The 15,654-nt window shown below is 43.2% G+C and overlaps 1 protein-coding gene across 6 annotated transcripts in view; it reads right to left on the bottom strand.

The window, feature by feature from the left end:
* The window catches only part of LOC115172775 (myelin transcription factor 1-like protein), a 160,146-nt gene that overhangs the window by 24,646 nt on the left and 119,846 nt on the right, over positions 1-15,654 (bottom strand). For all 6 annotated transcript variants that reach the window (XM_029730515.1, XM_029730514.1, XM_029730517.1 and 3 more), the window contains exons 8-12: positions 12,395-12,529; positions 6,721-6,811; positions 2,191-2,301; positions 897-1,123; positions 54-337 (exon numbers count right to left, since the gene is read on the bottom strand). In XM_029730515.1, coding sequence (XP_029586375.1) covers positions 54-337; positions 897-1,123; positions 2,191-2,301; positions 6,721-6,811; positions 12,395-12,529 — 848 coding nt within the window. The remainder of the gene's footprint in view (positions 1-53; positions 338-896; positions 1,124-2,190; positions 2,302-6,720; positions 6,812-12,394; positions 12,530-15,654) is intronic.

Below are 15,654 nucleotides of genomic sequence, written 5' to 3'. Positions count from 1 at the left end.
AGGGTTTATAAAGGCTTTATAACATATGTATAAGTAGTTAGTTAGCAATCTACCCGAGTACAGAGATCCTGGGGTTTTCCTCCCAGGCCGTGGGGCATCTCTCTGCAGCGCGTGGACAGGTTGAGGATGGCCGTGGCGGCCATGTGGGCAGCCTCCATGTCGTGGGTGTAGTCGAAGCTGCTCTTACTACAGGTGGAGCTGGCGCTACTGCCTCCCCCTCCGCCCCCTCCGCCCCCTCCGCCACCTCCTCCACAGCTCAGGCTGCTACTGCTGCTGCTGGGGGCGTAGGTGCTGGTCGTGCTGCTCGCCGAGCTGGAGTTCTTACAGTAGCGCTTGGCTGAAGGACATACACAGGGGTAGGGATAGTTATTCACAAGTATAAACACATCCACTGCATATAAATGCTGTTATAGTAACTTGGCTAAGAGAGATGCATTCATTTCAACAATATAGAATTTGGGAAGATTAAATATTGCTGAGTTTGGAAACAAGGGACAAAACTACAATGAATCTGTGGAGAAAAGTCCTTCGAAATACAGAAAATTCATATACCATACTCTTAGAAAAAAAAGGTGCTATCTAGAACCTAAAAGGGTTCATCGGCTGTCCCCATAGGAGAACCCTTTGAAGAACCCTTTTTGGTTCCAGGTAGAACCATTTTGGTTCCAGGTAGAACCCTTTTGGGTTCCATGTATAAACTTTTCCACAGAGGGTTCTAAATGGAACACAAAAGGGTTCTACCTGGATCCAAAAAGGATTCCCCTTTGGGGACAGCCGAATACATTTGGATTTTTTTTTTCATCCTTCTACCCCAAAAATTTATCAAACTGAAAACCTGAAACAACAATAAAGTAGGACAACAGAGTAAAGGGAAGAGACAACACGTCAGTCTGTACCGTCATATCCTTTAGGGGAAGTGTCCCTGCCTTGGAGTTTGGGTGCGATGGCCCGTTTGCCGTAGACATTGTTGCTGTGGCTGCTGTCAGTGAAGCTGCTGTAGTCAAAGCTGGTCTTAGAGTACTTCTCCAGCTCCTTGGCCAGGTTGGAGCGTGGCGTGCTGGTGGACACGTTGTTCTTGTAGCCGTACTGAGGGATCTCCAGCTGTTTCACAAAGCACATAGGCCTGGAAAATAAACCACGAGGGGGCGTAGGTTGGACAGAGCAGAGGCACCAAACATCACGCAGGGGAGGTGGGAAGGGAGGAGATGGGGGAGGGAAAGGTAGCAAAGGGAAAAGGCAAGGTAACAGTCAACTAACCTCAGGTGATCCTTGCATTGAGCTTTGAGTTCATCTAAGCTACATGTCTATGCTGTCTGTCATTGCAACACTACAATGTCTCCTTAAATTATCTTACCCTAACAGAACTCACAATTAAAGTCATGCATTTTCTCTGATATTATGTTCTGTGTCATTTTCACATTTTCTAATCTTATTTGATAGAAATGTTATATCTACCGCTGCTTATTTAAGCTATACGGCACAAGAGGGTGTGGTATATGGCCAATATACCATGACCACGGGCTGTTCTTTCGCACGATGCAACACAGAGTGCCTGGATACAGCCCTTAGCCGTGGTATATTGGCCATATACCACAAACCCTGAGGTGCCTTATTGCTATTATAAACTGGTTACCAATGTAATTAGAGCAGTAAAAATAAATGTTTCGTCATACCCGTGGTATACGGTCTGATATACCATGGCTGTCAACCAATCAGCATTCAGTGCTCGAACCACCTGTTTTATAATACTTTTTTAATCATTATCTTATCATGCATATCGAATAAACTTTTGCTGAAATTATTCTGCTCTCTAAAACCCAATAAAGGCTTTCACTTCATAAACAAGAAAATTAATGTAGAGCTTCTCCAAATTATAAATGTCTGAGAGATCAAAAGATATAGAAATCAAACAGACATAGCGAACCTTTTAAATCTATAATAGAGTAATTAAGAACACTAACTAAGCTAGGTAAGGGTGTAAGGTAGAACTCTAGAATGGGGTGAATTCCATTCAATTCAGCATGTTCAGGAAGAGTACAATCATTTGAAATGGAATTGAACTGAACCCTGGTAGAGCATTTGAAGTCCAATTAATATGTTTAGGTCTTTCGACTGTGCCTACATTGTCTCTCCCCGTGAGGTGTTCCCCATGGATGCTGAGTGTAGTGTGGTGATCAGTCAGAACAGTACCTGAGCACCCGGTCAGAACCCTGGTTAGACTTGGAGGAGCCGTCACAACAGATGCTCTTGTCCTGGGCTTTCTGCAGCTTCTCTGCTGCAGCGATGGGACACCCTGACAAACTGGAGGGATGGGGGGATGGGGGGATGGGTGAATAAGACAACCAGGAATGGAAGGGAGACTGGTCATATCTTATAAAAAAAATGTAACCAGGAAAAGCCCATTGAGACACAGAAGCCCTGCTTGTACCTGGTTCTACCATGTGTCATTTTCCTGATCTTGTCCACATTCTGATTTTGCCCACATTTTTAAATGATTAAAAGACTCTGTGAACTGATCTAGATCAGATCTTATAAATGTAAACGGGCAAGATCAGGACAAGATCAGGAAAGGTCAGGACGAAGGACGCATGTTAGCGGCAGGTATAAACGGGGATAGAGTCTCTTTTGCATATAATGGTTATTTTCAAGGTGGTAAATGACCTTTTAATGGCGTCAGACCGAGGCTCTGCATCTGTTATCGTGCTCCTAGACCTTAGTGCTGCTTTTGATACCATCGATCACCACATTCTTTTGGAGAGATTGGAAACCCAAATTGGTCTGCACGGACAAGTTCTGGCCTGGTTTAGATCTTATCTATCGGAAAGATATCAGTTTGTCTCTGTAGATGGTTTGTCCTCTGACAAATCAACTGTACATTTTGGTGTTCCTCAAGGCTCCGTTTTAGGATCACTATTGTTTACACTATATATTTTACCTCTTGGTGATGTTATTCGGAAACATAATGTTAACTTTCATTGCTATGCGGACGGCTGTACATCACACAGCTGTACATTTCGATGAAACATTGTGAAGCCCCAAAATTGGCCTCCATGGAACCTGTGTTTCAGACACAAGGAAGTGGGTGGCGGAAAATGTTCTACTTTTAAACTCGGACAAAACAGAGATGCTAGTTCTAGGTCCCAAGAAACAAAGAGATCTTCTGTTGAATCTGACAATTAATCTTGTTGGTTGTACAGCCGTCTCAAATAAAACTGTGAAGGACCTCGGTGTTACTCTGGACCCTGATCTCTCTTTTGACAAACATATCAAGACTGTTTCAAGGACAGCTTTTTTCCATCTATGTAACATTGCAAAAATCAGAAACTTTCAGTCCAAAACTTATTCAGAAAAATTAAACTATGCTTTTGTCACTTCTAGGTTAGACTACTGCAATGCTCTACTTTCCGGCTACCCGGATAAAGCACTAAATTAACTTGCTAGAATCTTGACTAGAACCCCCCCAAAATGTGATCATATTACTCCAGTGCTAGCCTTTCTACACTGGCTTCCTTTTAAGGTTAGGGCTGATTTCAACGTTTTACTGCTAACCTACAAAGCATTACATGGGCTTGCTCCTAACTATCTTTCCAATTTGGTCCTGCCGTACATACCTACACGTATGCTACAGTCACAAAACGCAGGCCTCCTTACTGTGCCTAGAATTTCTAAGCAAACAGCTGGAGGCAGGGCTTTCTCCTATAGAGCTCCATGTTTATGGAATGGTTTGCCTCTCCATGTGAGAGACGCAGACTTGGTCTCGACCTTTTAGTCTTTATTGAAGACTCATCTCTTCAGTAGCTCTTATGATTGAGTGTAGTCTGGCCCAGGAGTGTGAAGGTGAACGGAAAGGCACTGGAGCAACGAACCACCCTTGCTGTCTCTGCCTGGCCAGTTCCCCTCTCTCCACTAGGATTCTCTGCCTCAAACCCTATTACAGGGGCTGAGTCACTGGCTTACTCATGCTCTTCCATGCCGTCACTAGGAGGGGTGCGCCAATTGAGTGGGTTGAGTCACTGACATGATCTTCCTGTCCAGGTTGACGCCCCCCCTTGAGTTCGTGCCGTGGGTGAGATCTTCGTGGGCTATACTCAGCCTTGTCTCAGGATAGTAATAAGTTGGTATTTGAAGATATCCCTCAAGTGGTGTGGGGGCTGTGCTTTGTGGGTGGGGTTATATCCTGCCTGTTTCGCCCTATCCGGGGGTATCATCAGACGGGGCCACAGTGTCTCCCGACCCCTCCTGTCTCAGCCTCCAGTATTTATACTGCAATAGATTGTGTCGGGGGGCTAGGGTCAGTCTGTTATATCTGGAGTATTTCTCCTGTCTTATCCGGTGTCCTGTGTGAATTTAAGTATGCTCTCTCTAATTCTCTCTCTCTCTCTTTTCTTTCTCTTTTTTATCTCTCTCTTGGAGGACCTGAGCCCTAGGACCATGCCTCAGGACTACCTGGCCTGATGACTCCTTGCTGTTCCCCGTCCACCTGGTCGTGCTGCTGCTCCAGTTTCAATTGTTCTGCCTGTGGCTATGGAACCCTGACCTGTTCACCGGACGTGCTACCTTGTCCCAGACCTGCTGTTTTCAACTCTCTAGAGACAGCAGGAGTGGTATAGCTACTCTGAATGATCGGCTATGAAAAGCCAACTGACATTTACTCCTGAGGTGCTGACCTGTTGCACCCTCGACAACCACTGTGATTATTATTATTTGACCCTGCTGGTCATCTATGAACATTTGAACATCTTGGCCATGTTCTGTTATAATCTCCACCCGGCACAGCCAGAAGAGGACTGGCCACCCATCATAGCCTGGTTCCTCTCTAGGTTTCTTCCAAGGTTCCGGCCTTTCTAGGGAGTTTTTCCTGGCCACCGTGCTTCTACACCTGCATTGCTTGATGTTTGGGGTTTTAGGATGGGTTTCTGTACAGCACTTTGTGACATCAGCTGATGTAAGATGGGCTTTATTAATAAATATGATTGATTGATTCAATGCATCCCTGGCCACCTGTCTGTCGCTCAGGTTGTCTATCTGCCTGCCTGCCTTTCAATAAGTCTTTGGTAAATTTCCAATATCATTAATTTTCATTAAGCACTTTAAATAACAACACATTTGGTTATTGTAACAGCTTGCTTATTTCTGGTTGAGTGGCTTCAGGGAATTCTGAGATTAAACTTCCTGCAGACACACACAATCCCCTCCCTGCAACTCCCCAATATATATGTACTTTACACACACACACACACACACACACACACACACACACACACACACACACACACACACACACACACACACACACACACACACACACACACACACACACACACACACACACACACACACACACACACACACACACACACACACCAATCAACCTCCCAATACACACACACACTGACATCCCAAGGTTAAAAGGCCCTTTGTTGTTATTTATAATTTCCCAATGTCCTCAAGTGTAAAGAGGGTTGAAGTCCTGTATCACGTCGTTGTCACGTCCTGACCAGTAAAAGGGGTTGTTTGTTATTGTAGTTTGGTCAGGGCGTGGCAGGGGGTGTTTGTTTAGTGTGTTTCGGGGGTTTTTGGGCAATGTTCTATGTTAGTATATTTCTGTCTGTGTCTATTTAGTCTATTTCTATGTTCAGGGTTTTTGGTTTGGCCTTCAATTAGAAGCAGCTGTTCTTCGTTGCTTTTAATTGGAGGCCATATTTAAGTAAGGGGTTTTTGTCACTGTGTTTGTGGGTAGTTGTTCCGTGTATAGCGTGTTGCCTTACAGAACTGTATGCGTCAATTGTTTGTTAAGTGTTTACGTTTCCTTCTAAATAAAAGAAGATGAGTATACACATTTCCGCTGCGTTTTGGTCTAATCCATACCACGAACGTTAGTCGTCCAGGGTTTGACCGGGGTAGGCCATCATTGTAAATAAGAATTCTTAAATGACTTGCCTATTTCAATTTTTTTTATTAAAATTTAAAAAATAAGTTATTTAGATCACGGCCCTCAGCCAGTGCAGGTGGAGTAAGAGCTGCCTTCTTGAGGTGTGATTATAGGTTAGCAGGTGTCCATATACTGTGTGTGTGTGTGTGTGTGTGTGTGTGTGTGTGTGTGTGTGTGTGTGTGTGTGTGTGTGTGTGAATGACTACACACTTCTCAGAAAGTCAGTGTGTGTATGACTGTGTGTGTATGTACTGTGTGTCTATTTGTGTGTATGCCTGTCTTAGTGTCAGTGTGTGAGTGACACTGTGCTCAGCAGGAGAGGGCTCCCGTCTACCCAGGTTGGTAGCCTTCCTTCCTTCCTGCCAAAGGTGGTAGAGAGGTGCTAATGGCTGCTTCGACACCCTAATATCTGCTGTGGGTGACTCCCTCCTTCTCTCCCGCTCTCCTAGCTTAAAACATTGAGTTTCCAACTACTTTTGTAAACCCCTTTTCCATCGCAGTCAATAAAAATTGACATTTGTGCAACAATATACAGACATAAAGTAATTGGCAAATTGATGATATTGAGGAAACAAATGAATATATAAACACATGAGAAAAGAAATACAAAACAATCAGTAATATCCAATAAAACACAAAAGAAAGTCAATATATAAATAAAGAGGCAACAAAACCAGGATAAAGTAACCATCTGTCATTGGATGTGAAATAGAAAAATCTCAAACTGAACAAAAGGAGGATGTAACACAGACAATCCTGCCATTTTCCAATATGCTAGGCCGACTCACCTTCTGTGGGAGTTCCTGTTGCTATTGACATGGCCGCGTCCCGTGCAGCCCAGTGTAGGACACTTAAGAACATTTTCATACATAGCAAGGACTTCAGACAGACAGACAGGAGAGCGATAAAGACAGATAGGGAAGGTTAGAAGGCCCACAACCAGACAGTACCATTAGTGTGTGAAAGAGCGTGTCAGCATCTTGGTATTATCATCATCATTAGGATTTGTTCCAGCAATCTGAGGTTACCTCCTTCCTTCTCCCTATAGGGCACTATAGTCTGAAAGGGCATACGTGCCTTAATATTTCCACCATACTGCTTTCACTGATCTAGTATTTTCAGATCACTGTGGAATGAAGAAGGGGAGTATAGTGGAGAAGAGGAAGTAATCTAAGAGTGCTAGCCTAGGACACAGCCAGACACAGAAGACAGAGGAAGCTTAAGGCATGCAGAGAACAGAGCGAGTAGCCAACAGCCAATGGATAACGACCATGCAGAAGACATGCCAGAATTCCACAGATCGTGCCAAACACATGCAGTATAGGGTTCTCTCTCTCTCTATACATAGATTATGCTCTTTGATGTCCTCCACCCATTATTAAATATTCCTGCCTTCAATAGCATTGACCATTAAAACAGTCCATAACTGTCTCCAGTTCCCTACGGCAGCCAATTAGAATAATGATCTATCTATGGACGTCTCGAAGAAGACCCGGTTGAGAACCCCCAGAGGGGAGAGAGGTGAGGGAGGGGTCAGACAGACGTTCTGCAGTATGGGTTAAATCAAATCAAATGTTATTAGTCACATGCGCCGAATACAACAGGTGTAGACCTTACAGTGAAATGCTTACTTACGAGCCCCTAACCAACAATGCAGTTTTAAAAAATACGGATAAGAATAAGAGATAAAAGTAACAAGTAATTAAAGAGCAGCAGTAAAATAACAATAGCGAGACTATATACAGGGGGATATCGCTACAGGGTCAATGTGCGGGGGCACCGGTTAGTTGAGGTAATATGTACATGTAGGTAGAGTTATTAAAGTGACTTTGCATAGATGATAACAACAGAGAGTAGCAGCGGTGTGAAAGGGTGGGGGAGTACAATGCAAATAGTCTGGGTAGCCATTTGATTAGATGTTCAGGAGTCTTATGGCTTGGGGGTAGAAGCTGTTTAGAAGTCTCTTGGACCTAGATTTGGCACTCTGGTACCGCTTGCCGTGTAGCAGAGAGAACAGTCTATGACTAGGGTGGCTGGAGTCTTTGACAATTTGGCAGGAAGCTTGGCCCCAGTGATGTACTGGGCCGTTTGCACTACCCTCTGTAGTGCCTTGTGGTCGGAGGCCAAGCAGTTGCCAGGTAGTGATGCAACCAGTCAGAATGCTCTCGATGGTGCAGCTGTAGAACCTTTTGAGGATTTGAGGACCCATGCCAAATGTTTTCAGTCTCCTGAGGGGGAATAGGTTTTGTCGTGCCATCTTCATGACTGTCTTGGTGTGCTTGGACCATGTTAGTTTGTTGGTGATGTGGACACCAAGGAACTTGAAGCTTTCATCCTGCTCTACTGCAACCCCGTCGATGAGAATGGGGGCGTGCTCGGTCCTCTTTTACCTGTAGTCCACAATCATCTCCTTTGTCTTGAAGGTCCAATGCAGCCGTTTTCATCTCAATATCAAATCATTTCATGGTAACAATTAAGTACCTTACTGTGATTGTTTTCAAATGAAATGGTCAAAAAGAAACAAAAATAACTTTGTAGCAAAGAGCAATCTGTCAAGCAAGAATTTTGCTTGGACTGTCTGGGAGGGGTCAGAGTGGGGATGGGAAAACTAAAAACTAGTTGTTACTGGCAGAGAGGTTTGGAACTCTATCTTATTGGTCTACTATAAATTATTCCAACCTCTGTGGAAATATATATATATATATCAATATATATACTCAATATTATATATATATTTATAAAACACAGGAAATCACCTTTTTGACTGCACTGGGCCTTTAAAATTGGTATCTGTGTCAGCTTCCTCATCTGCGTCAGCTTCATCATTATCACCCCTTCCACTCTGACCCTCGTCATCGTCACTCTCTGACATACTAATTAGTGCACAGAAGAAGTAATTGGGACATGCCCTCCACCTCAACACACCATGTGCCAACACATTATATTAGATTATATCACTACTCTGCCTGACCATGACAAAGAGACTGTTATAATGACTAGAAACCTTTGGATTTGAATGTGAACAATTTCAGGGGGAAAAGCAGTGATTCTTGAGTGTATGCTACATTTTGTACTCTACTTCGTAGGTACAGGGCACAATTTTCAGGAACCAAAAAAAAAAGAGCTGTTATGAGGGGATTAAATATTTGAAATTTAACAAAGAGATGAGCAATGAGCAAACACGGAAAAGGAATCATTAATTTGTAACATCACTTCATTTTAATATCCTAGATTTCCCTGGGAAGCGTCTTGTGCACTGTGTGAATGCTAAAAAAATGAAATGAAGACATTGCATTAATAATGTATTGTCCACTCAGTACAGTAAATGTGTTAATGGCTCTGACTCATCCCTGCAGGCACTGTGTGACAGAAACGCCTCCCTCCCTCTGCCCCCTCACTGTCAGCAGGTGTGTGTGTGTGTGTGTGTGTGTGTGTGTGTGTGTGTGTGTGTGTGTGTGTGTGTGTGTGTGTGTGTGTGTGTGTGTGTGTGTGTGTGTGTGTGTGTGTGTGTGTGTGTGTGTGTGTGTGTGTGTGTGTGTGTGTGTGTCTGTGTGTGCTGAGAGGGTATTGACCACAGACAGGGAGAAACCTGCTGTCTGTCTGCACCCATGGCAGATAATGCTTTTAAAGAAGAGTCCTATCGATACCTCACACAACCTGTACCAGGTCACCTTTTAACAACTCAATGTTCAACTCAATAAAATTGTATTTGCCACATACAGCGGGTATAAAAGGTGAAGGGAAATGACTGCATGCTAGCTACATTTTAGTACAATAATCAATATGAATAACAACAAAAGTAAATTAACAAGTAATTGAAGGAGGTAGTATGCACACTAACAAATGATTCTGTATGTACCCAATTGCAATTGCAGTATAGATTATGAATGTGCTATGTCAATAATGTCTTGGAATAATGTCTTGGTCGTGCAGTTCAATAAATAGTATACAGTGACTTACTATTCAGACCCTTTGACTTTTTCCACATTTTGTTATGTTACAGCCTTATTTTAAAATTGATTAAATACAACATTTTCCTCAACAATCTACACACAATACCCCATAATGACAAAGCAAAAACGTTGATTTGCAAGTGTGTGTGTGTATGTGTATATTAGTGTGCATTACTACGCACATTCTCAGAAAGTCAGTGTGTGTATGTCTGTGTGTGTATGTCTGTGTGTATGTACTGTGTGTCTATTTGTGTGCATGCCTGTCTTAGTGTCAGTGTGTAAGATTTTAGGACATTTTTGCTAAAAACAAAAAACAGAAAAAACGTATTTACCCTGTGCTATGAGACTCGAAATTGAGCTCAGCCGCATCCTATTTCCATTGATATCCCTTGAGATGATTCTACAAATTGATTTGACTCCACCTGTGGTAAATTCAATTGATTGGACATGATTTGGAAAGGAACACACCGGTCTATCTAAGGTCCCACAGTTGACAGTGCATGTCAAAGCAAAAAATAAGCCATGAGATCGAAAGAATTGAGAGAGCTCAGAAACAGTGTTGTGTCGAGGCACAGATCTGAGGAAGGGTACCAAAACATTTTTGCAGCATAGAAGGTCCCCAAGAACACAGTGGCCTACATCATTCTTAAATGGAAGAAGTTTGGAACCACCAACTCTTCCTAGAGCTGGCGGCCCAGCTAAACTGAGCAATCGAGGGAGAAGGGCCTTGGTCAGATAGGTGGACAAAGAATCCGATGGTCACTCTGACAGAGCTCTAGAGCACTCCAATTAGCTGCCAGTTGAGGACTTGTGAGGCGTCTGTTTCTCAAACTAGACACTCTAATGTACTTGTCCTCATGCTCAGTTGTGTACCAGGGCCTCCCACTCCTCTTTCTATTCTGGTTAGAGCCAGTTTGCGCTGTTCTGTGAAGGGAGTAGTACACAGCGTTGTACGAGATCTTCAGTTTCTTGTCAATTTCTCGCATGGAATAGCCTTAATTTCTCAGAACAAGAATATAGTGACGAGCATCAGAAGAAAGTTATTTGTTTCTGGCCATTTTGACCCTGTAATCGAACCCACAGATGCTGATGCTCCAGATACTCGACTAGTCTAAAGAAGGCCAGTTTTATTGCTTCTTTAATCAGAACAACAGTGTTCAGCTGTGCTAACGTAATTGCAAAAGGGTTTTCTAATGATCAATTAACCTTTTAAAATGATAACTTGGGTTAGCTAACACAACGTGCCATTGGAACACAGGAGTGATGGTTGCTGATAATGGGCCTCTGTACGCCTATGTAGATATTCCCTAAAGAATCAGCCGTTTCCAGCTACAATAGTCATTTAAAACATTAACAATGTCCACACTGTATTTCTGATCAATTTGATCATTCAAAGTATGTCTGAATTATTTTAATGGACAATTTCCTTTTCTATTCTTTCAAAAACAAGGACATTTCTAAGTGACCCCAAACTTTTGAACGGTAGTGTAGTACTCAAAGAAAAAAAGCCACTTCTGTTGACTGGGTACTCTACTGTATAAGGCCATATCTTATCTTAACTAATTAAAACAACAACAAAAAAATGTATTTTTATTAGCAGTCTGGGTCATGGCAGATCATAACTTACCTTCTGACTCTGGGTTAATGACATGTTAAAGAGGTTTTATTGAGAAGGTTGGTGAACGGGACCAAACAGCCGGGGTGAAAACTTCAGGCGGAGAGTGGCTAATGTTTATCGCCGCTGCAGTTGATCATCCGCACAAAGCTGTAATTATTCTATTTTATTCAACTGAATTTAATTGAGCAAAGAATACAAATAAATGATTGGGGCTTATTGTGCGGTTGAGATTGATATGCATACTCAGTCTCAAGACACACTGGTTGAATCAACGTTGTTTCCACATCATTTCAATGAAATTATGTTGAACCAACGTGGAATAGACGTTGAATTGACGTATGTGCCCAGTGGGATCTTACTTTGCGCAGGTAAACATGATATGAATTCAGGGAGAAAATGCAAGAAAAATAGCTTAAGTAAAAATAACGATCTGATTGCAGCAGTGGGTGGGAATTTTAAGTGCTGCCCCCCATCATTAGATAGTAGACGGGGCAGGTAATTAGTAATAGACTAACACAAGCAAACCCATGACCCCATGCATCCAAAAGTCACATCAAGAGAGCATTTGTAGCCCACACGACCCTCCCAGTGCACTCCCAACCTGACTAGCAAACACAGAGCAGCCATAACAAACACACAGCACTCAGACAAAACAAAGAAACATGCAGACCTTGCTTAAGTACAATACATTAAACAAACCTGACAGCAAACTGAGAGCCACAGGCTTGGCAAACAGTAGGTTTGGGGTAAATTCAATTTCAACTCACAAAATTAAGGAATTGAATTGTACTTTTGGTTCGTCACCTAAATAGACTGAATTGAAGTGGAATTTATCCATTCCCTGGTTACTGAGATGAGTGGTACAGTGAATTGTGTATGTGCAGTGCTTACTTTCAGGTGGTACCCTGTCTTTGTGCGGACAGCCAGACAGGCTCCGATGGTGAGGGTACAACCCTGTCACATGACCTGTGCCATCACAGCCTGGCGTCGGGCACCGGCTCTCCTTCTTGTCACTGCGCGATAAATCTGAACACAGAAACATGGGGCAGAGGGAGAGAGAGTGGGAGAGAGAGTGGGAGAGAAAGAGAAGAAGAAAGATAAATTAGCTTGCTTCATTGAAAGCAGCACATATGAACACTTTAACAAGATGAAAGTCATTGTGAACAGTGTGTGAATGTGAAAATGCTTGTAACCACAGCAATCAAAGTCAGTTGAATAATTGTTGTGGCTAAAAGCGGTATCACACACCTGAGACACATGGGACATTGTAGGAACATAAATAACATAAGGTGCGCTATATCATCGCCATCGTAACATTTTTCACACCATTTGCCAGGGTATTTTTAAGTCTTGTTAAATAAAGCCACAGCTGTATGAGAGAAGAGCAGGTGGTGTCATTCTCCAGACAAAGTATGTCTGACTTTTTCCACCAATTATTTTACACTAGTCATTATTGGCAATAATAAGACACGAACACACACACACACACACACACACACACACACACACACACACACACACACACACACACACACACACACACACACACACACACACACACACACACACACACACACACACACACACACACACACACACACACACACACACACCGGAGGGGATTGTCTTTCCCTTGCCCAACCTCACCCTCTCCATTTCTCCAAACCCGATCAGATAGTGTTACCGTCCTAAATCAGTGATACCAGCCCATGCCAGCCGGCATCAGGTGCAACAGTTCAAATGTCTTCAACACGGGAACAAGGTCATAGATTGTTCTTTGATGCTGGGATATTCAATAGCTATTATCTGCAGCTTGTTTTCCATTAAATTATTATCAGAATTTAAGGATGTCTTGTTCATTTTGGCTAACATATTGCTTGTACGACACAGATAACACACACAAATAAGAGCATTCTTCTAAGCCCATTTGTGGCAGCAAACATTTGGTAAGAGGTGAGGGAGAGAGGGTAAAGGAAAAGGATCAGAGCAAAAGAGAGAGGGGATGCATTTCCTTTAACATGTTCCACATAGTAGTAGTAAATGAGTGAGAGAGACAGGGAGAGAGAGGATGAGAGAGAGAGAGAGAGAGAAAGAGAGCGAGAGAGAGAGAGAGAAGACAGATAGAGACAGGTGCTTTTAAAAGGCATGACCACAGAGAGAGTCTGCTAATTAAAGTTTGATAGGCTGCTGTAACCTGGAACCTTCACCTTCACCACTTAAAGAATAACCAAAATAAACCCAGACACACAGAGGTAGTGAAAGAGAAAGGATTGGGTAGAGAGAGAGAGAGAGAGAGAGAGAGAGAGAGAGAGAGAGAGGGAAAGAGAGGGTGAAAGAGACAGAGAGGGGGGGAAGAGGAGGACGAGAGACACAGATGGAGAAAGACAGAGAAAGAGACAGAGAGATAGGGAAAGGGAAAGAGAGAGAGAGAGAGTACATATACACCTACTCATACATAACACGTCCCTGTTAATCCATAGATCAGAACACGCCCCTCATTACCTTCCTGTACATTTAGGCCTTCCTCTGACGGTATCATATTAGGACACATGGGGTTGGTACACTGTGTCGTGTCTGACTGTCCACGTTTACCATACTGAGCTTCAGAGAAAGAACTGTAAAATCACAGTACATAATGGCATGGAAAATGTTTTTCTCTGTACCACTGATGCAGTCTGACTCTGAAACTAAAATGTATGCTTGCTTGAAAAAAAATTACAGTTTCCAATCAGAGGAACACAGACGCTCTTGCGCACACAAACATACACCACGGGCCCCTGGCTGTCTGCCTCATGGTGGACAGTGGAGAGTGGAGGACGGGAGGGAGGCTGCCAAGTGGAATGCATATTAGAAAGCAGAGGGTATCGATTGTGGCTGGAGACAGGCCGTGCTTTGCATAGAAAATGGCCTCAATTACCATACCATCTCTGGATAATGAATGTGCAGTCAGTGGGCCTGTTGTTCGTTATCATTCATTCAGATACTGTTCAATTTCCATTTTCCCGCCTGGTGTTTTTCCCTGGCCGGCCAGTCGGGCTCTCCCCTCATAGCCACCACCTCCGCTTCACTTTTAAATCACAGACAGTTACCCTGGTCAATGAGGTGTCTGCCGCTATCTCTCTAGGGAGAAGATGCAAGGGCCTTCACATGTTATCGTGATGCAAGGGCCTTCACATACTCCTGTTATTCCAAAATTAGCCAGATACAGATGCTGTGTCGTACATGTGAAATGACCATTTGTGTGGCATTTGTGTTTTAATTTGAGCCTGCTGTGAAGGAGGATCTTAATTGTTTGTCTCTAACTTCCCTCGTTATCTCAGCCTGGAGGTAGCATTGCATTAGCTGAAACCAAGACTGTTCTCAGGGCAGGCCTGATTGTACCTAGATATGTTCGAGTCCTGTCAGGGTAAATTTTAGCATTTTAGTCAACCCTAATCCTTTCCTAACCTTAACCTAATTATCCTAACCTGCCAGGTTAATTCTCCTAACCTGGCGCGTAAATTCTCCTAACCTGCTACGAAAAGTAACTTCTGCTAGTCAAAACCAACAGACCTGCCCTGAGAACAGTCTTGGTTTCCACTAATGTGATACAGCATACTGGAGGGTGAGGTTATGGGTCTTGATATGAGTGTTCCATCTCTGTAGGATAGGAGACAGAATACAGTAAGAATAATCACTCTTCAAATGATCTTGGAGAAGCAACCATTGTAAATGTCACTTTGTAATCTTCAAGTCAGAACTAAGTGTGCATAATATACCTACTTATGTGTCAGGGCTGATAAGCCACCCTAGAAGAGCATGTCTGAATAAACAGTATGGAAGTGCACCTGCACCACTAAACAGCCAATAAAAACCCAACTACAACACAAAGAGTCACCCATTCTGGGTGAAAAAGACACATTCTCTTCATTATTTGGCTCTGGGACGCAGGACACAGCACAACGTTACCCGAAAACCTAATTTCCACAGATTCTATTGTATGCAGTACCGAGTTTCCTTTCAGAGGCAGCTTTAGCAGGCTTCTATTTAGTAGATTCCAGAGTCCCTCTCTGGTTTTAAAAATAGGCAGCTTTAGCCAGGGCTGCATGGCAGACAGGGAGGGATGCGATTTGCAGTCCTAACGGGCCGTGCAGATTGCCATTACTTATGCT

Source organism: Salmo trutta, chromosome 33, assembly GCF_901001165.1.
Source record: "Salmo trutta chromosome 33, fSalTru1.1, whole genome shotgun sequence".
NCBI classification, from domain to species: Eukaryota; Metazoa; Chordata; class Actinopteri; order Salmoniformes; family Salmonidae; genus Salmo; species Salmo trutta.
This window is presented reverse-complemented; position numbering and strand designations above follow the sequence as displayed.